The sequence below is a fragment of the Taudactylus pleione genome, unplaced genomic scaffold (assembly GCF_031769625.1).
Source record: "Taudactylus pleione unplaced genomic scaffold, aTauple2 ptg002011l, whole genome shotgun sequence".
In the NCBI taxonomy this organism is placed as follows: Eukaryota; Metazoa; Chordata; class Amphibia; order Anura; family Myobatrachidae; genus Taudactylus; species Taudactylus pleione.
In genome coordinates this window covers 202,424-226,150 of record NW_028286407.1, presented here as the reverse complement: position 1 = coordinate 226,150, position 23,727 = coordinate 202,424, and the positions used below count along the sequence as shown (strand labels likewise).

At 49.5% G+C, this 23,727-nt stretch overlaps 1 protein-coding gene across 1 annotated transcript in view; it reads left to right on the top strand.

The window, feature by feature from the left end:
* The first annotated feature begins 13,868 nt into the window (after positions 1-13,868).
* Positions 13,869-23,727, top strand: part of LOC148435723 (nitric oxide synthase 3-like) — a 147,253-nt gene continuing 137,394 nt past the window's right edge. Inside the window, exons 1-2 of the mRNA XM_088465582.1 lie at positions 13,869-13,950; positions 14,188-14,332. Coding sequence (XP_088321708.1) covers positions 14,213-14,332 — 120 coding nt within the window. The 5' untranslated portion in view covers positions 13,869-13,950; positions 14,188-14,212. The remainder of the gene's footprint in view (positions 13,951-14,187; positions 14,333-23,727) is intronic.

Below are 23,727 nucleotides of genomic sequence, written 5' to 3'. Positions count from 1 at the left end.
CCCCCAACTGCCTCATCTCACACTCATTACTACTACTGAATCCCCCCCCCGCCCCCAACTGCCTCATCTCACACTCATTACTACTACTGACTCCCACCCCCCCCAACTGCCTCATCTCACACTCATTACTACTACTGACTCCCACCCCCCAACTGCCTCATCTCACACTCATTACTACTACTGACTCCTCCCCCCAACTGCCTCATCTCACACTCATTACTACTGACTCCCCCCCCCCAACTGCCTCATCTCACACTCATTACTACTACTGACTGACTCCCCCCCCAACCGCCTCATCTCACACTCATTACTACTACTGACTCCCACCCCCCAACTGCCTCATCTCACACTCATTACTACTACTGACTCCCACCCCCCCAACTACCTCATCTCACACTCATTACTACTACTGACTCCCACACCCCCCAACTGCCTCATCTCACACTCATTACTACTACTGACTTCCCCCCCAACTGCCTCATCTCACACTCATTACTACTACTGACTCCTCCCCCCAACTGCCTCATCTCACACTCATTACTACTACTGACTTCCCCCCCAACTGCCTCATCTCACACTCATTACTACTACTGACCCCCCCAACTGCCTCATCTCAACACTCATTACTACTACTGACTCCCACCTCCCCAACAGCCTCATCTCACACTCATTACTACTACTGACTTCCCCCCCCAACTGCCTCATCTCACACTCATTACTACTACTGACTCCCACCCCCCCAACTGCCTCATCTCACACTCATTACTACTACTGACTCCTCCCCCAACTGCCTCATCTCACACTCATTACTACTTATAACTGACTTCCATCCCCCCAACTACCTCATCTCACACTCATTACTACTACTGACTCCCCCCCGCCCCCAACTGCCTCATCTCACACTCATTACTACTACTGACTCCCACCCCCCAACTGCCTCATCTCACACTCATTACTACTACTGACTCCTCCCCCCAACTGCCTCATCTCACACTCATTACTACTACTCTGACTTCCACCCCCCCAACTACCTCATCTCACACTCATTACTACTACTGACTCCCATCCCCCCAACTGCCTCATCTCACACTCATTACTACTTCTGACTCCCACCCCCCCCAACTGCCTCATCTCACACTCATTACTACTACTGACTCCCACCCCCCCAACTGCCTCATCTCAACACTCATTACTACTACTGACTCCTCCCCCCAACTGCCTCATCTCACACTCATTACTACTACTGACTTCCCCCGCCCCCAACTGCCTCATCTCACACTCATTACTACTACTGACTCCCACCCCCCCAACTGCCTCATCTCACACTCATTACTACTACTGACTTCCCCCCCCAACTGCCTCATCTCACACTCATTACTACTACTGACTCCTCCCCCCAACTGCCTCATCACACACTCATTACTACTACTGACTTCCCCCCCAACTGCCTCATCTCACACTCATTACTACTACTGACTCCTCCCCCCAACTGCCTCATCTCACACTCATTACTACTACTGACCCCCCCAACTGCCTCATCTCACACTCATTACTACTACTGACTCCCACCCCCCCAACTGCCTCATCTCACACTCATTACTACTACTGACTTCCCCCCCCAACTGCCTCATCTCACACTCATTACTACTACTGACTCCCACCCCCCCCAACTTCCTCATCTCACACTCATTACTACTACTGACTGACTCCCCCCCCCACTGCCTCATCTCACACTCATTACTACTGACTCCCCCCCCCCAACTGCCTCATCTCACACGCATTACTACTACTGACTTCCCCAACTGCCTCATCTCACACTCATTACTACTACTGACTCCCACCCCCCCAAGTGCCTCATCTCACACGCATTACTACTACTGACTCCCCCCCCCAACTGCCTCATCTCACACTCATTACTACTACTGACTCCCCCCCCCAACTGCCTCATCTCACACGCATTACTACTACTGACTTCCCCCAACTGCCTCATCTCACACTCCATTACTACTACTGACTCCCACCCCCCCAAGTGCCTCATCTCACACTCATTACTACTACTGACTCCCCCCCCCCAACTGCCTCATCTCACACTCATTACTACTACTGACTCCCACCCCCCCAACTGCCTCATCTCACACTCATTACTACTACTGACTCCCACCCCCCCAACTACCTCATCTCACACGCATTACTACTACTGACTTCCACCCCCCCATCTACCTCATCTCACACTCATTACTACTACTGACTCTCATCCCCCCAACTGCCTCATCTCACACTCATTACTACTACTGACTCCCCCCCCAACTGCCTCATCTCACACTCATTACTACTACTGACTCCCCCCCCCAACTGCCCCATCTCACACTCATTACTACTACTGACTCCTCCCCCCAACTGCCTCATCTCACACTCATTACTACTACTGACTTCCACCCCCCCAACTACCTCATCTCACACTCATTACTACTACTGACTCCTCCCCCCAACTGCCTCATCTCACACTCATTACTACTACTGACTTCCACCCCCCCAACTACCTCATCTCACACTCATTACTACTACTGACTCCCCCCCCCCCGCCCCCAACTGCCTCATCTCACACTCATTACTACTACTGACTCCCACCCTCCCAACTGCCTCATCTCACACTCATTACTACTACTGACTCCCCCCCCCAACTGCCTCATCTCACACTCATTACTACTACTGACTCCCCCCCCCAACTGCCTCATCTCACACTCATTACTACTGACTCCCCCCCCCAACTGCCTCATCTCACACGCATTACTACTACTGACTTCCCCAACTGCCTCATCTCACACTCATTACTACTACTGACTCCCACCCCCCCAAGTGCCTCATCTCACACGCATTACTACTACTGACTCCCCCCCCCAACTGCCTCATCTCACACTCATTACTACTACTGACTCCCCCCCCCAACTGCCTCATCTCACACGCATTACTACTACTGACTTCCCCAACTGCCTCATCTCACACTCATTACTACTACTGACTCCCACCCCCCCAAGTGCCTCATCTCACACTCATTACTACTACTGACTCCCCCCCCCCAACTGCCTCATCTCACACTCATTACTACTACTGACTCCCACCCCCCCCAACTGCCTCATCTCACACTCATTACTACTACTGACTCCCACCCCCCCAACTACCTCATCTCACACGCATTACTACTACTGACTTCCACCCCCCCATCTACCTCATCTCACACTCATTACTACTACTGACTCTCATCCCCCCAACTGCCTCATCTCACACTCATTACTACTACTGACTCCCCCCCCAACTGCCTCATCTCACACTCATTACTACTACTGACTCCCCCCCCCAACTGCCCCATCTCACACTCATTACTACTACTGACTCCTCCCCCCAACTGCCTCATCTCACACTCATTACTACTACTGACTTCCACCCCCCCAACTACCTCATCTCACACTCATTACTACTACTGACTCCTCCCCCCAACTGCCTCATCTCACACTCATTACTACTACTGACTTCCACCCCCCCAACTACCTCATCTCACACTCATTACTACTACTGACTCCCCCCCCCGCCCCCAACTGCCTCATCTCACACTCATTACTACTACTGACTCTCACCCTCCCAACTGCCTCATCTCACACTCATTACTACTACTGACTTCCCCCCCCAACTGCCTCATCTCACATTCATTACTACTACTAACTCCTCCCCCCAACTGCCTCATCTCACACTCATTACTACTACTGACCCCCCCAACTGCCTCATCTCACACTCATTACTACTACTGACTCCCACCCCCCCCAAGTGCCTCATCTCACACTCATTACTACTACTGACTTCCCCCCCCCCAACTGCCTCATCTCACACTCATTACTACTACTGACTCCCACCCCCCCAACTACCTCATCTCACACTCATTACTACTACTGACTCCCACCCCCCCAACTACCTCATCTCACACTCATTACTACTACTGACTCCCACCCCCCCAACTGCCTCATCTCACACTCATTACTACTACTGACTCCTCCCCCCAACTGCCTCATCTCACACTCATTACTACTACTGACTTCGACCCCCCCAACTACCTCATCTCACACTCATTACTACTATTGACTTCCCCCCCACCCCCAACTGCCTCATCTCACACTCATTACTACTACTGACTCCCACCCCCCCAACTACCTCATCTCACACATTACTACTACTGACTCCCACCCGCCCAACTGCCTCATCTCACACTCATTACTACTACTGACTTCCCCCCCCAACTGCCTCATCTCACACTCATTACTACTACTGACTCCTCCCCCCAACTGCCTCATCTCACACTCATTACTACTACTGACCCCCCCCAACTGCCTCATCTCACACTCATTACTACTACTGACTCCCACCCCCCAACTGCCTCATCTCACACTCATTACTACTACTGACTCCCACCCCCCCAACTGCCTCATCTCACACTCATTACTACTACTGACTCCTGACTCCCCCCCAACTGCCTCATCTCACACTCATTACTACTACTGACTCCCACCCCCCCAACTGCCTCATCTCACACTCATTACTACTACTGAATCCCCCCCCGCCCCCAACTGCCTCATCTCACACTCATTACTACTACTGACTCCCACCCCCCCAACTGCCTCATCTCACACTCATTACTACTACTGACTCCCACCCCCCAACTGCCTCATCTCACACTCATTACTACTACTGACTCCTCCCCCCAACTGCCTCATCTCACACTCATTACTACTGACTCCCCCCCCCCAACTGCCTCATCTCACACTCATTACTACTACTGACTCCCCCCCCAACCGCCTCATCTCACACTCATTACTACTACTGACTCCCACCCCCCAACTGCCTCATCTCACACTCATTACTACTACTGACTCCCACCCCCCCAACTACCTCATCTCACACTCATTACTACTACTGACTCCCACACCCCCAACTGCCTCATCTCACACTCATTACTACTACTGACTTCCCCCCCAACTGCCTCATCTCACACTCATTACTACTACTGACTCCTCCCCCCAACTGCCTCATCTCACACTCATTACTACTACTGACTTCCCCCCCAACTGCCTCATCTCACACTCATTACTACTACTGACCCCCCCAACTGCCTCATCTCACACTCATTACTACTACTGACTCCCACCTCCCCAACAGCCTCATCTCACACTCATTACTACTACTGACTTCCCCCCCCAACTGCCTCATCTCACACTCATTACTACTACTGACTCCCACCCCCCCAACTGCCTCATCTCACACTCATTACTACTACTGACTCCTCCCCCCAACTGCCTCATCTCACACTCATTACTACTACTGACTTCCATCCCCCCAACTACCTCATCTCACACTCATTACTACTACTGACTCCCCCCCCGCCCCCAACTGCCTCATCTCACACTCATTACTACTACTGACTCCCACCCCCCCAACTGCCTCATCTCACACTCATTACTACTACTGACTCCTCCCCCCAACTGCCTCATCTCACACTCATTACTACTACTGACTTCCACCCCCCCAACTACCTCATCTCACACTCATTACTACTACTGACTCCCATCCCCCCAACTGCCTCATCTCACACTCATTACTACTTCTGACTCCCACCCCCCCAACTGCCTCATCTCACACTCATTACTACTACTGACTCCCACCCCCCCAACTGCCTCATCTCACACTCATTACTACTACTGACTCCTCCCCCCAACTGCCTCATCTCACACTCATTACTACTACTGACTTCCCCCGCCCCCAACTGCCTCATCTCACACTCATTACTACTACTGACTCCCACCCCCCCAACTGCCTCATCTCACACTCATTACTACTACTGACTTCCCCCCCCAACTGCCTCATCTCACACTCATTACTACTACTGACTCCTCCCCCCAACTGCCTCATCACACACTCATTACTACTACTGACTTCCCCCCCAACTGCCTCATCTCACACTCATTACTACTACTGACTCCTCCCCCCAACTGCCTCATCTCACACTCATTACTACTACTGACCCCCCCAACTGCCTCATCTCACACTCATTACTACTACTGACTCCCACCCCCCCAACTGCCTCATCTCACACTCATTACTACTACTGACTTCCCCCCCCAACTGCCTCATCTCACACTCATTACTACTACTGACTCCCACCCCCCCCCAACTTCCTCATCTCACACTCATTACTACTACTGACTCCCCCCCCCAACTGCCTCATCTCACACTCATTACTACTGACTCCCCCCCCCCAACTGCCTCATCTCACACGCATTACTACTACTGACTTCCCCAACTGCCTCATCTCACACTCATTACTACTACTGACTCCCACCCCCCCAAGTGCCTCATCTCACACGCATTACTACTACTGACTCCCCCCCCAACTGCCTCATCTCACACTCATTACTACTACTGACTCCCCCCCCCCAACTGCCTCATCTCACACGCATTACTACTACTGACTTCCCCAACTGCCTCATCTCACACTCATTACTACTACTGACTCCCACCCCCCAAGTGCCTCATCTCACACTCATTACTACTACTGACTCCCCCCCCCCCAACTGCCTCATCTCACACTCATTACTACTACTGACTCCCACCCCCCCAACTGCCTCATCTCACACTCATTACTACTACTGACTCCCACCCCCCCAACTACCTCATCTCACACGCATTACTACTACTGACTTCCACCCCCCCATCTACCTCATCTCACACTCATTACTACTACTGACTCTCATCCCCCCAACTGCCTCATCTCACACTCATTACTACTACTGACTCCCCCCCCAACTGCCTCATCTCACACTCATTACTACTACTGACTCCCCCCCCCAACTGCCCCATCTCACACTCATTACTACTACTGACTCCTCCCCCCAACTGCCTCATCTCACACTCATTACTACTACTGACTTCCACCCCCCCAACTACCTCATCTCACACTCATTTACTACTACTGACTCCTCCCCCCAACTGCCTCATCTCACACTCATTACTACTACTGACTTCCACCCCCCCCAACTACCTCATCTCACACTCATTACTACTACTGACTCCCCCCCCCCGCCCCCAACTGCCTCATCTCACACTCATTACTACTACTGACTCCCACCCTCCCAACTGCCTCATCTCACACTCATTACTACTACTGACTTCCCCCCCCAACTGCCTCATCTCACATTCATTACTACTACTGACTCCTCCCCCCAACTGCCTCATCTCACACTCATTACTACTACTGACCCCCCCAACTGCCTCATCTCACACTCATTACTACTACTGACTTCCCACCCCCCCAAGTGCCTCATCTCACACTCATTACTACTACTGACTTCCCCCCCCCCAACTGCCTCATCTCACACTCATTACTACTACTGACTCCCACCCCCCCCAACTACCTCATCTCACACTCATTACTACTACTGACTCCCACCCCCCAACTACCTCATCTCACACTCATTACTACTACTGACTCCCACCCCCCCAACTGCCTCATCTCACACTCATTACTACTACTGACTCCTCCCCCCAACTGCCTCATCTCACACTCATTACTACTACTGACTTCGACCCCCCCAACTACCTCATCACCACTCATTACTACTATTGACTTCCCCCCCACCCCCAACTGCCTCATCTCACACTCATTACTACTACTGACTCCCACCCCCCCAACTACCTCATCTCACACATTACTACTACTGACTCCCACCCGCCCAACTGCCTCATCTCACACTCATTACTACTACTGACTTCCCCCCCCAACTGCCTCATCTCACACTCATTACTACTACTGACTCCTCCCCCCAACTGCCTCATCTCACACTCATTACTACTACTGACCCCCCCCAACTGCCTCATCTCACACTCATTACTACTACTGACTCCCACCCCCCAACTGCCTCATCTCACACTCATTACTACTACTGACTCCCACCCCCCCAACTGCCTCATCTCACACTCATTACTACTACTGACTCCTGACTCCCCCCCAACTGCCTCATCTCACACTCATTACTACTACTGACTCCCACCCCCCCAACTGCCTCATCTCACACTCATTACTACTACTGAATCCCCCCCCGCCCCCAACTGCCTCATCTCACACTCATTACTACTACTGACTCCCACCCCCCCAACTGCCTCATCTCACACTCATTACTACTACTGACTCCCACCCCCCAACTGCCTCATCTCACACTCATTACTACTACTGACTCCTCCCCCCAACTGCCTCATCTCACACTCATTACTACTGACTTCCCCCCCCCCAACTGCCTCATCTCACACTCATTACTACTACTGACTCCCCCCCCAACCGCCTCATCTCACACTCATTACTACTACTGACTCCCACCCCCCAACTGCCTCATCTCACACTCATTACTACTACTGACTCCCACCCCCCCAACTACCTCATCTCACACTCATTACTACTACTGACTCCCACACCCCCAACTGCCTCATCTCACACTCATTACTACTACTGACTTCCCCCCCAACTGCCTCATCTCACACTCATTACTACTACTGACTCCTCCCCCCAACTGCCTCATCTCACACTCATTACTACTACTGACTTCCCCCCAACTGCCTCATCTCACACTCATTACTACTACTGACCCCCCCCAACTGCCTCATCTCACACTCATTACTACTACTGACTCCCACCTCCCCAACAGCCTCATCTCACACTCATTACTACTACTGACTTCTCCCCCCCCAACTGCCTCATCTCACACTCATTACTACTACTGACTCCCACCCCCCCAACTGCCTCATCTCACACTCATTACTACTACTGACTCCTCCCCCCAACTGCCTCATCTCACACTCATTACTACTACTGACTTCCATCCCCCCAACTACCTCATCTCACACTCATTACTACTCTTACTGACTCCCCCCCCGCCCCCAACTGCCTCATCTCACACTCATTACTACTACTGACTCCCACCCCCCCAACTGCCTCATCTCACACTCATTACTACTACTGACTCCTCCCCCCAACTGCCTCATCTCACACTCATTACTACTACTGACTTCCACCCCCCCAACTACCTCATCTCACACTCATTACTACTACTGACTCCCATCCCCCCAACTGCCTCATCTCACACTCATTACTACTTCTGACTCCCACCCCCCCAACTGCCTCATCTCACACTCATTACTACTACTGACTCCCACCCCCCCAACTGCCTCATCTCACACTCATTACTACTACTGACTCCTCCCCCCAACTGCCTCATCTCACACTCATTACTACTACTGACTTCCCCCCGCCCCCAACTGCCTCATCTCACACTCATTACTACTACTACTGACTCCCACCCCCCCAACTGCCTCATCTCACACTCATTACTACTACTGACTTCCCCCCCCAACTGCCTCATCTCACACTCATTACTACTACTGACTCCTCCCCCCAACTGCCTCATCACACACTCATTACTACTACTGACTTCCCCCCCAACTGCCTCATCTCACACTCATTACTACTACTGACTCCTCCCCCCAACTGCCTCATCTCACACTCATTACTACTACTGACCCCCCCAACTGCCTCAATCTCACACTCATTACTACTACTGACTCCCACCCCCCCAACTGCCTCATCTCACACTCATTACTACTACTGACTTCCCCCCCCAACTGCCTCATCTCACACTCATTACTACTACTGACTCCCACCCCCCCAACTACCTCATCTCACACTCATTACTACTACTGACTCCCACACCCCAAACTGCCTCATCTCACACTCATTACTACTACTGACTCCTCCCCCCCAACTGCCTCATCTCACACTCATTACTACTACTGACTTCCACCCCCCCAACTGCCTCATCTCACACTCATTACTACTACTGACTTCCACCCCCCCAACTGCCTCATCTCACACTCATTACTACTACTGACTCCCCCCCCGCCCCCAACTGCCTCATCTCACACTCATTACTACTACTGACTCCCACCCCCCCAACTACCTCATCTCACACATTACTACTACTGACTCCCACCCCCCCAACCGCCTCATCTCACACTCATTACTACTACTGACTTCCCCCCCAACTGCCTCATCTCACACTCATTACTACTACTGACTCCTCCCCTCAACTGCCTCATCTCACACTCATTACTACTACTGACTCCCACCCCCCCAAGTGCCTCATCTCACACTCATTACTACTACTGACTTCCCCCCCCCAACTGCCTCATCTCACACTCATTACTACTACTGACTCCCACCCCCCCAACTACCTCATCTCACACTCATTACTGCTACTGACTCCCACCCCCCCAACTGCCACATCTCACACTCATTACTACTACTGACTCCTCCCCCCAACTGCCTCATCTCACACTCATTACTACTACTGACTTCCACCCCCCCAACTACCTCATCTCACACTCATTACTACTACTGACTCCCATCCCCCCAACTGCCTCATCTCACACTCATTACTACTACTGACTCCCACCCCCCCAACTGCCTCATCTCACACTCATTACTACTACTGACTCCCACCCCCCCAACTACCTCATCTCACACTCATTACTACTACTGACTCCTCCCCCCAACTGCCTCATCTCACACTCATTACTACTACTGAATTCCACCCCCCCAACTACCTCATCTCACACTCATTACTACTACTGACTCCCATCCCCCCAACTGCCTCATCTCACACTCATTACTACTACTGACTCCCACCCCCCCAACTGCCTCATCTCACACTCATTACTACTACTGACTCCTCCCCCCAACTGCCTCATCTCACACTCATTACTACTACTGACTTCCCTCGCCCCCAACTGCCTCATCTCACACTCATTACTACTACTGACTCCCATCCCCCCAACTGCCTCATCTCACACTCATTACTACTACTGACTCCCTCCCCCCCAACTGCCTCATCTCACACTCATTACTACTACTGTCTCCCACCCCCCAAACTACCTCATCTCACACTCATTACTACTACTGACTTCCCCCCCAACTGCCTCATCTCACACTCATTACTACTACTGACTTCCCCCCCCAACTGCCTCATCTCACACTCATTACTACTACTGACTCCTCCCCCCAACTGCCTCATCTCACACTCATTACTACTACTGACTTCCCCCCCCAACTGCCTCATCTCACACTCATTACTACTACTGACTCCCACCCCCCCAACTGCCTCATCTCACACTCATTACTACTACTGACTCCTCCCCCCAACTGCCTCATCTCACACTCATTACTACTACTGACTTCCCCCGCCCCCAACTGCCTCATCTCACACTCATTACTACTACTGACTCCCATCCCCCCAACTGCCTCATTTCACACTCATTACTACTACTGACTCCCACCCCCCCAACTGCCTCATCTCACACTCATTACTACTACTGACTCCCACCCCCCCAACTACCTCATCTCACACTCATTAATACTACTGACTTCCCTCCCCCCAACTGCCTCATCTCACACTCATTACTACTACTGACTTCCCCCCCCAACTGCCTCATCTCACACTCATTATTACTACTGACTCCTCCCCCCAACTGCCTCATCTCACACTCATTACTACTACTGACTTCCCCCCCAACTGCCTCATCTCACACTCATTACTACTACTGACTTCCCCCCCCCAACTGCCTCATCTCACACTCATTACTACTACTGACTCCTCCCCTCAACTGCCTCATCTCACACTCATTACTACTACTGACCCCCCCCCCCAACTGCCTCATCTCACACTCATTACTACTACTGACTCCCACCCCCCCAACTGCCTCATCTCACACTCATTACTACTACTGACCCCCCCCAACTGCCTCATCTCACACTCATTACTACTACTGACCCCCCCCAACTGCCTCATCTACACAATGTCTCTTTTCTTCTACTCCTCCCTCACTCAGCTGCTATACCACCAGTTTTCACCTAATTTCTCCATCCATAGTCCCCTCTACGTTCTCCCCCTCCTTCCCCTCCTCTGTCTCTTCATCACATATAAGTCTCCCACAACTCCAGTATTATTAACTTCTCTTCCACCTTGGTCCTGCTGCACCACCACTAAACCCTGCACCCTCTCTTTTCTCCAAGTTACCTATCCTTCCCCCCCACCACACTAAACCTCCACCTTACCCACCACCTGCTGTCACCCTTCCTCATTCAGAAGCCAGCCACATAACCCCACACTCCTTATCCCCCTTCTCTAGCTCAATATCACCTCCACACTACATCAACCCTAATAATCTCATTCTCTTCTCGCCTCTTAACTCTGTCCCTCTCTCCTGTTCCCTCTGGAAAGCCAGTTTTGTCTATAATAAAGTGGTTTCCGTTCATGAGCACTTTATCTGCAATGCCTTGATTCTCCTTGCCATCACCAAACCCTGGCTATACCCCTCTGACACCACTGCTCCTGCAAAATTCCTCCATCATTTGGCTTCCTGGCTCTTAATCTTCAAATGGGCCCTCAAGACCCATTTCTTCCTCAATGCTCTCCAGCGCTCATCCTAACCCACTACTCTATGCTCCTTCCTCACTATCTAGCCCATCTGTGTCACCCCTGTTTGTCTGACCCTCCCCTCAGAATGTAAGCTCTCACGAGCAGGGCCCTCTTTCCTCACATGCTTCTTCTTGCCTTACTTTTACTTTCATTTACAATGGTACCTAAAACTTGGTTACTGACACCCTGCTGCTTATTTAGGTGTTATGCAGCATTGTCTATAAATCATGTACTTGTCCTGCATTGTCTGTACTGTTAATAGCTGTTGTCTTGTGTGCTCATTTGTTTCTGTACTTTGTAAGGCGCTGCGGAACCCTTGTGGCGCCATATAACTAAAGGATAATAATAATAATAATAATAATTATATGTCCCCCAGCTCATCCTCTATACTATAGGTGTCTTCTCTGATATCATTGTATATATTATATGTCCTCCAGCCCATCCTCTATAGGTGTCTTCCCCACTGAAATTTATACTTCTACAGGTTGAGTCTCCCATATCCAAAATGCTTGGGACCAGGGGTATTTTGGATAACGGAATATTCCATATTTTGGAATAATTGCATACCATAATGAAATATCTTGGGAATGGGACCCCAATATACACACATAATGCATTTATGTGTTATACACCTTATATACACAAAGCCTGCAGGTAATTTTATACAATATTTTCAATAATTTTGTGGCTCAAGCAAAGTTTGTGTACATACATGAAATTCATTTGTTTCATATACACCGTATACACACAGACTGAAGGTAATTTTATACCATATTTTTAATGATTTGTGCCTTAGACAAAGTTTGTGTACATTGAGCCATCAAAAATCAAAGGTTTCATTATCTCAGTCATGCCAAAATTATTCCGTATTTCGGAATATTTGGATATGGGAGACTCAACCTGTACTTATTGCTCATCCTGCGAACTGTAACCCTGAGATGGCGCCTCGTCTGGTACTTTCATAGGCAGGATGAGCAACAAAGTGGAACTATTTACGCAGTGTGTAATATGTTAGTCACTTTTCATTTACCAGTATATGTCTTGTCTTATCTCACACACTGTAACCTTTGTAGTGCGCCCAGATTGGCAGCCTTCCTGGTACTCTCCTTGGGCTTCATGATCCTAAATGACTTCATCAACCCTGTATTATTCTCATTGTTTTCTGTAATTCCCGCAAATCTAAGCCCCCTGTAGAATGGTCCTGATTTCTGTAAAGCCCCAGGAGTCCTTCTGGAGAAAAGCGCTATATAAATACAATTCTCCTTCTTCTTCTTTTATGTCCTAATATAAATGTGTTGATATTCCAGCCGGACGCTTGGAAGCACCATATCTGGAAGGGATCTCAGAGCACCATCACCAGGAAGAGAACCTTCAAAGAAGTGGCAAAGTGAGCAGCAGATATATGGTCAGAGCTCGGCCTACGCTTCCGATAACATGTGTAACACATACGTGTCCTGTAATCCTGTAATCACAGTGTGTCCTGCACGTTGGGACTCTTGCTATGATCCTGTCATTAAACGTCTTATAACGATATGTCGCCTCGTGGTGTAAAAGGCGCCTGTGATATAAATGCGTTTATTACCCGGCTCATTGGGGTGATCAGTAACTTCTCTCTCACTTTCAGTGCAGTGAAGTTCTCTGCTAAGCTGATGGGAAAGGCCATGGCCCGCAGGGTAAAAGCCACCATCCTCTACGCCACAGAAACCGGTCGCTCTGAGACCTACGCCCAGAAGCTCTGCCACATCTTCGCTTATGCGTTTGATCCCAGGGTAAGAGGAGTTGGCGAACATGACGGGACTGAGGGCTGATTCTGAGTCGTATACATGTCCGAAGTGCACGCATCTACCGATTTATATTAACCTGCGCATGCGCCACACTATACACGCGCATGAATGTGCACCTTGGCGGAGGCTGCGTACGCAGTCAGATCTCATCATCTGTGCAATGAGCGTTTCTCTGCGGCAATGATGGCGGCTACTGTGCACAGAAAAGTGGTGTCTCGTGGGAGTGTCATAGGCGGGTACCAGACTTCCATGCTGGGGTCACTCCTGTGTACGAAGAAAGGGCACCTGTATCTGACGGGTCTATTGCCCTCAGCGTGGGGTAGGTGTGAGTGCTGATCGTAATGATGCCCCTTTCAGACTGATATATTGCCCCCAGCATGGGGTAGGTGTAAGTTGTTATAGTAATGAAGGATGACCCTATTAGATGGTGCTATTGCCCCCAGCATGGGGTAGGTGTAAGTGCTGATAGTAATGATACCCTATTAGATGGAGCTATTGCCCCCAGCATGGGGTAGGTGTAAGTGCTGATAGTAATGATACCCTATTAGATGGTGCTATTGCCCCCAGCATGGGGCAGGTGTAAGTGCTGATAGTAATGATGCCCCTATTAGATGGATCTATTGCCCCCAGCATGGGGTAGGTGTAAGTGCTGATAGTAATGATGCCCCTATTAGATGGAGCTATTGCCCCCAGCATGGGGTAGGTGTAAGTGCTGATAGTAATGATGCCCCTATTAGATGGAGCTATTGCCCCCAGCATGGGGTAGGTGTAAGTGCTGATAGTAATGATACCCTATTAGATGGATCTATTGCACCCAGCATGGGGTAGGTGTATGCGCTGATAGTAATGATGCCCCTATTAGATGGATCTATTACTCCCAGCATGGGGTAGGTGTATGCACTGATAGTAATGATACCCCTATTAGATGGAGCTATTGCCTCCAGCATAGGGTAGGTGTATGCGCTGATAGTAATGATACCCCTATTAGATGGTGCTATTGCCCCCAGCATGGGGTAGGTGTATGCGCTGATAGTAATGATGCCCCTATTAGATGGATCTATTGCCCCCAGCATGGGGTAGGTGTAAGTGCTGATAGTAATGATGCCCCTATTAGATGGAGCTATTGCCCCCAGCATGGGGTAGGTGTAAGTGCTGATAGTAATGATGCCCCTATTAGATGGAGCTATTGCCCCCAGCATGGGGTAGGTGTAAGTGCTGATAGTAATGATGCCCCTATTAGATCGAGCTATTGCCCCCAGCATGGGGTAGGTGTAAGTGCTGATAGTAATTATACCCTATTAGATGGAGCTATTGCCCCCAGCATGGGGTAGGTGTAAGTGCTGATAGTAATGATACCCTATTAGATGGTGCTATTGCCCCCAGCATGGGGTAGGTGTAAGTGCTGATAGTAATGATGCCCTATTAGATGGATCTATTGCCCCCAGCATGGGGTAGGTGTATGCGCTGATAGTAATGATACCCTATTAGAACTATCTATTGCCGCCAGCATGGGGTAGGTGTATGCGCTGATAGTAATAATGCCCCTGTTAGATGGATCTATTGCCCCCAGCATGGGGTAGGTGTAAGTGCTGATAGTAATGATGCCCCTATTAGATGGAGCTATTGCCCCCAGCATGGGGTAGGTGTAAGTGCTGATAGTAATGATGCCCCTATTAGATCGAGCTATTGCCCCCAGCATGGGGTAGGTGTAAGTGCTGATAGTAATGATACCCTATTAGATGGATCTATTGCCCCCAGCATGGGGCAGGTGTTCGCGCTGATAGTAATGATGCCCCTATTAGATGGATCTATTGCCCCCAGCATGGGGTAGGTGTATGCGCTGATAGTAATGATACCCTATTAGATGGAGCTATTGCCCCCAGCATGAGGTAGGTGTAAGTGCTGATAGTAATGATGCCCCTATTAGATGGAGCTATTGCCCCCAGCATGGGGCAGGTGTAAGCGCTGATAGTAATGATACCCCTATTAGATGGAGCTATTGCCCCCACCATGGGGTAGATGTTCGCGCTGATAGTAATGATGCCCCTATTAGATGGTGTTATTGCCCCCAGTATGAGGTAGGTGTAAGTGCTGATAGTAATGACTGATGACCCAATTAGATGGAGCTATTGCCCCCAGCATGGGGTAGGTGTAAGTGCTGATAGTAATGATGCCCCTATTAGATGGAGCTATTGCCCCCAGCATGGGGTAGGTGTAAGTGCTGATAGTAATGATGCCCCTATTAGATGGAGCTATTGCCCCCAGCATGGGGTAGGTGTAAGTGCTGATAGTAATGATACCCTATTAGATGGATCTATTGCACCCAGCATGGGGTAGGTGTATGCGCTGATAGTAATGATGCCCCTATTAGATGGATCTATTACTCCCAGCATGGGGTAGGTGTATGCACTGATAGTAATGATACCCCTATTAGATGGAGCTATTGCCTCCAGCATAGGGTAGGTGTATGCGCTGATAGTAATGATACCCCTATTAGATGGTGCTATTGCCCCCAGCATGGGGTAGGTGTATGCGCTGATAGTAATGATGCCCCTATTAGATGGATCTATTGCCCCCAGCATGGGGTAGGTGTAAGTGCTGATAGTAATGATGCCCCTATTAGATGGAGCTATTGCCCCCAGCATGGGGTAGGTGTAAGTGCTGATAGTAATGATGCCCCTATTAGATGGAGCTATTGCCCCCAGCATGGGGTAGGTGTAAGTGCTGATAGTAATGATGCCCCTATTAGATCGAGCTATTGCCCCCAGCATGGGGTAGGTGTAAGTGCTGATAGTAATTATACCCTATTAGATGGAGCTATTGCCCCCAGCATGGGGTAGGTGTAAGTGCTGATAGTAATGATACCCTATTAGATGGTGCTATTGCCCCCAGCATGGGGTAGGTGTAAGTGCTGATAGTAATGATGCCCTATTAGATGGATCTATTGCCCCCAGCATGGGGTAGGTGTATGCGCTGATAGTAATGATACCCTATTAGAACTATCTATTGCCGCCAGCATGGGGTAGGTGTATGCGCTGATAGTAATAATGCCCCTGTTAGATGGATCTATTGCCCCCAGCATGGGGTAGGTGTAAGTGCTGATAGTAATGATGCCCCTATTAGATGGAGCTATTGCCCCCAGCATGGGGTAGGTGTAAGTGCTGATAGTAATGATGCCCCTATTAGATCGAGCTATTGCCCCCAGCATGGGGTAGGTGTAAGTGCTGATAGTAATGATACCCTATTAGATGGATCTATTGCCCCCAGCATGGGGCAGGTGTTCGCGCTGATAGTAATGATGCCCCTATTAGATGGATCTATTGCCCCCAGCATGGGGTAGGTGTATGCGCTGATAGTAATGATACCCTATTAGATGGAGCTATTGCCCCCAGCATGAGGTAGGTGTAAGTGCTGATAGTAATGATGCCCCTATTAGATGGAGCTATTGCCCCCAGCATGGGGCAGGTGTAAGCGCTGATAGTAATGATACCCCTATTAGATGGAGCTATTGCCCCCACCATGGGGTAGATGTTCGCGCTGATAGTAATGATGCCCCTATTAGATGGTGTTATTGCCCCCAGTATGAGGTAGGTGTAAGTGCTGATAGTAATGACTGATGACCCAATTAGATGGATCTATTGCCCCCAGCATGGGGCAGGTGTATGCGCTGATAGTAATGATTCCCCTATTAGATGGTGCTATTGCCCCCAGCATGGGGTAGGTGTAAGTGCTGATAGTAATGATGCCCCTATTAGATGGAGCTATTGCCCCCAGCATGGGGTAGGTTTAAGTGCTGATAGTAATGATGCCCCTATTAGATGGAGCTATTGCCCCCAGCATGGGGTAGGTGTAAGTGCTGATAGTAATGATGCCCCTATTAGATGGAGCTATTGCCCCCAGCATGGGGTAGGTGTAAGTGCTGATAGTAATGATATCCTATTAGATGGATCTATTGTCCCCAGCATGGGGTAGGTGTATGCGCTGATAGTAATGATGCCCCTATTAGATGGAACTATTGTCCCCAGCATGGGGTAGGTGTAAGCGCTGATAGTAATGATACCCTATTGGATGGTGCTATTGCCCCCAGCATGGGGTAGGTGTATGCGCTGATAGTAATGATGCCCCTATTAGATGGAGCTATTGCCCCCAGCATGGGGTAGGTGTAAGTGCTGATAGTAATGATGCCCCTATTAGATGGTGCTATTGCCCCCAGAATGGGGTAGGTGTAAGTGCTGATAGTAATGATGCCCCTATTAGATGGTGCTATTGCCTCCAGCATGGGGTAGGTGTATGCGCTGGTAGTAATGATGCCCCAATTAGATGGAGCTATTGCCCCCAGCATGGGGTAGGTGTAAGTGCTGATAGTAATGATATCCTATTAGATGGATCTATTGTCCCCAGCATGGGGTAGGTGTATGCGCTGATAGTAATGATGCCCCTATTAGATGGAACTATTGTCCCCAGCATGGGGTAGGTGTAAGCGCTGATAGTAATTATACCCTATTAGATGGTGCTATTGCCCCCAGCATGGGGTAGGTGTATGCGCTGATAGTAATGATGCCCCTATTAGATGGAGCTATTACCACCAGCATGGGGTAGGTGTAAGTGCTGATAGTAATGATGCCCCTATTAGATGGTGCTATTGCCCCCAGCATGGGGTAGGTGTAAGTGCTGATAGTAATGATACCCCTATTAGATGGATCTATTGCCCCCAGCATGGGGTAGGTGTATGCGCTGATAGTAATGATGCCCCTATTAGATGGTGTTATTGCCCCCAGTATGAGGTAGGTGTAAGTGCTGATAGTAATGACTGATGACCCAATTAGATGGAGCTATTGCCCCCAGCATGGGGCAGGTGTTCGCGCTGATTGTAATGATACCCCTATTAGATGGATCTATTGCCCCCAGCATGGGGTAGGTGTAAGCGCTGATAGTAATGATGCCCCTATTAGATGGAGCTATTGCCCCCAGAATGGGGTAGGTGTAAGTGCTGATAGTAATGATGCCCCTATTAGATAGATCTATTGCCCCCAGCATGGGGTAGGTGTAAGTGCTGATAGTAATGATATCCTATTAGATGGATCTATTGCCCCCAGCATGGGGTAGGTGTATGCGCTGATAGTAATGATGCCCCTATTAGATGGATCTATTGCCCCCAGCATGGGGCAGGTGTATGCCCTGATAGTAATGATGCCCCTATTAGATGGATCTATTGCCCCCAGCATGGGGCAGGTGTATGCGCTGATAGTAATGATGCCCCTATTAGATGGTGCTATTGCCCCCAGCATGGGGTAGGTGTATGCGCTGATAGTAATGATGCCCCTATTAGATGGATCTATTGCCCCCAGCATGGGGCAGGTGTATGCGCTGATAGTAATGATGCCCCTATTAGATGGTGCTATTGCCCCCAGCATGGGGCAGGTGTATGCGCTGATAGTAATGATGCCCCTATTAGATGGATCTATTGCCCCCAGCATGGGGCAGGTGTTCGCTCTGATAGTAATGATGCCCCTATTAGATGGATCTATTGCCCCCAGCATGGGGCAGGTGTATGCGCTGATAGTAATGATACCCCTATTAGATGGTGCTATTGCCCCCAGCATGGGGCAGGTGTATGCGCTGATAGTAATGATGCCCCTATTAGATGGATCTATTGCCCCCAGCATGGGGCAGGTGTTCGCGCTGATAGTAATGATGCCCCTATTAGATGGATCTATTGCCCCCAGCATGGGGCAGGTGTATGCGCTGATAGTAATGATGCCCCTATTAGATGGATCTATTGCCCCCAGCATGGGGCAGGTGTTCGCGCTGATAGTAATGATACCCCTATTAGATGGTGCTATTGCCCCCAGCATGGGGCAGGTGTATGCGCTGATAGTAATGATGCCCCTATTAGATGGATCTATTGCCCCCAGCATGGGGCAGGTGTATACGCTGATAGTAATGATGCCCCTATTAGATGGATCTATTGCCCCCAGCATGGGGCAGGTGTTCGCGCTGATAGTAATGATGACAGCTGCTGCAGGTAGATAGGTGGGTGGGGGCTGCTGCTGTCATAAATGGATGGAGCACAGCAGATATGGGGCTATGTACTGCGGCCCCTTCTTCCTACATTTGGGGGATCCTTAATATTTTAGGGGTTTTTTTCAAGGAATATCCTGCAAATATAATCTGATACTTGGCCTGATTCAGACCCGCTCGGTCGTTTTGACCATCGCGACCATCTTTTTGGCCGCTCGCATAAACTGTGGGTGGTCACCTAAAGCTATGCGAGCGGCCTCCAATTTTAGGTAGGAGGGCCCTGATTCAGAGCGAGCGCTCTTGTCAGAGCGTCCGGCTCTGAATCAGGCCCTCTGTACATAGGCCCCATGGTGGTGTTATATATTGTCACATGGGTAGCGCCTGCCGTTTCTGATTGGCTCACGTTTTACGGCTTGGACACGGCACATTTCAGCAGACATAGCTCCTGCCTGGGATTAGGACATAGGGAACCTGGGAAATCGCTGTGGGTTGGGAATACAGCTCAGGTGCTCAGATAAGAGAGTAAACCTGCTACAACGCGCCTCTAAAAACGTCCACAAATTTAGCTGGATTTATTATTATTTTCAAATTGGAGTAATACATCCGGGTTCCGCCTCTGTTATTTATATGTTTTATGATTGTTTATACTATTTTGTATATATTTACAATTTTTGCATATAGTTTTTGTATTGGATTTTATTCAATTCCATCAATGTGCTATAAGAAGAGAAAACAGCTGTATTTGTAGCTAAATAACACCGTTCCAGCCCCCCGAGGCGCCAGGGATCCGGTAACGAATTTTACTCCTCTTATAATTGTAAACTATATAATGCAGTGCCGTGCGGTAATGTGAATGGCTGGGGAGGCACACATGTATGATATCAAAACTCTAGAGTATGACAGGGAGGATGATAGAGGAGGGAGTATGATAGGGTAGGGAGTATTACAGGAAGTATGATAGGGGAGGGAGTAGGATAGGGTAGGGAGTATTACAGGAAGTATGATAGGGGAGGGAGTATGATAGGGTAGGGAGTATTACAGGAAGTATGATAGGGGAGGGAGTATGATAGGGTAGGGAGTATTACAGGAAGTATGATAGGGGAGGGAGTATGATAGGGTAGGGAGTATTACAGGGAGTATGATAGAGGAGGGAGTATTACAGGAAGTATGATAGGGGAGGGAGTATGATAGGGTAGGGAGTATTACAGGGAGTATGATAGAGGAGGGGGTATTACAGGGAGTATGATAGAGGAGGGAGTATGATAGGGGAGGGAGTATGATAGGGTAGGGAGTATTACAGGAAGTATGATAGGGGAGGGAGTATGATAGGGTAGGGAGTATTACAGGAAGTATGATAGGGGAGGGAGTATGATAGGGTAGGGAGTATTACAGGAAGTATGATAGGGGAGGGAGTATGATAGGGTAGGGAGTATTACAGGAAGTATGATAGGGGAGGGAGTATGATAGGGTAGGGAGTATTACAGGGAGTATGATAGAGGAGGGGGTATTACAGGGAGTATGATAGAGGAGGGTGTATGATAGAGGAGGGAGTATTACAGGGAGTATGATAGAGGAGGGAGTATTACAGGGAGCATGATAGAGGAGAGAGCATGACAAGGAGTATGATAGGGAGTATGATGGGGGAGGGAGTATGACAGAGAGTATGATAGGGGAGGGAGTATGACAGGGAGTATGATAGGGGAGGGAGTATGACAGGGAGTATTATAGGGGAGGGAGTATGACAGGGAGTATTATAGGGGAGGTAGTATGACAGGGATTATGATAGGGGAGGGAGTATGACAGGGATTATGATAGGGGAGGGAGTATGACAGGGATTATGATAGGGGAGGGAGTATGATAGGGTAGGGAGTATTACAGCAAGTATGATATGGGAGGGAGTATTACAGGAAGTATGATAGGGGAGGGAGTATGATAGGGTAGGGAGTATTACAGGAAGTATGATAGGGGAGGGAGTATGATAGGGTAGGGAGTATTACAGGAAGTATGATAGGGGAGGGAGTATGATAGGGTAGGGAGTATTACAGGAAGTATGATAGGGGAGGGAGTATGATAGGGTAGGGAGTATTACAGGGAGTATGATAGAGGAGGGGGTATTACAGGGAGTATGATAGAGGAGGGTGTATGATAGAGGAGGGAGTATGACAGGGAGTATGATAGAGGAGGGAGTATTACAGGGAGTATGATAGAGGAGGGAGTATTACAGGGAGCATGATAGAGGAGAGAGCATGACAAGGAGTATGATAGGGGAGGGAGTATGACAGGGAGTATGATAAGGGAGGGAGTATGACAGGGATTATGATAGGGGAGGGAGTATGACAGGGATTATGATAGGGGAGGGAGTATGACAGGGAGTATTATAGGGGAGTGAGTATGACAGGGAGTATTATAGGGGAGGTAGTATGACAGGAATTATGATAGGGGAGGGAGTATGACAGGGATTATGATAGGGGAGGGAGTATGACAGGGATTATGATAGGGGAGGGAGTATGATAGGGTAGGGAGTATTACAGGAAGTATGATAGGGGAGGGAGTATGATAGGGTAGGGAGTATTACAGGGAGTATGATAGAGGAGGGGGTATTACAGGGAGTATGATAGAGGAGGGAGTATGATAGGGGAGGGAGTATGATAGGGTAGGGAGTATTACAGGAAGTATGATAGGGGAGGGAGTATGATAGGGTAGGGAGTATTACAGGGAGGATGATAGAGGAGGGGGTATTACAGGGATCTATGATTGAGGAGGGTGTATGATAGAGGAGGGAGTATTACAGAGAGTATGATAGAGGAGAGAGTATGATAGAGGAGGGAGTATTACAGGGAGCATGATAGGGGAGAGAGTATGATAGGGTAGGGAGTATGACAGGGAGTATGATAGGGGAGTGAGCATGACAGGGAGTATGATAGGGGAGGGAGTATGACAGGGAGTATGATAGGGGAGGGAGTGTGACAGGGAGTATTATAGGGGAGGGAGTATGACAGGGATTATGATAGGGGAGGGAGTATGACAGGGATTATGATAGGGGAGGGAGTATGACAGGGATTATGATAGGGGAGGGAGTATGATAGGGGAATGAGTATGACAGGGAGTATGATAGGGGAGGAAGTATGACAGGGAGTATGATAGGGGAGGGAGTATGACAGGGAGTATGATAGGGGAGAAAGTATGACAGGGAGTATGATAGGGGAGGGAGTATGACAGGGGAGTATGATAGGGGAGAAAGTATGACAGGGAGTATGATAGGGGAGGGAGTATGACAGGGGAGTATGATAGGGGAGGGAGTATGACAGGGAGTATGATAGGGGAGAAAGTATGACAGGGAGTATGATAGGGGAGGGAGT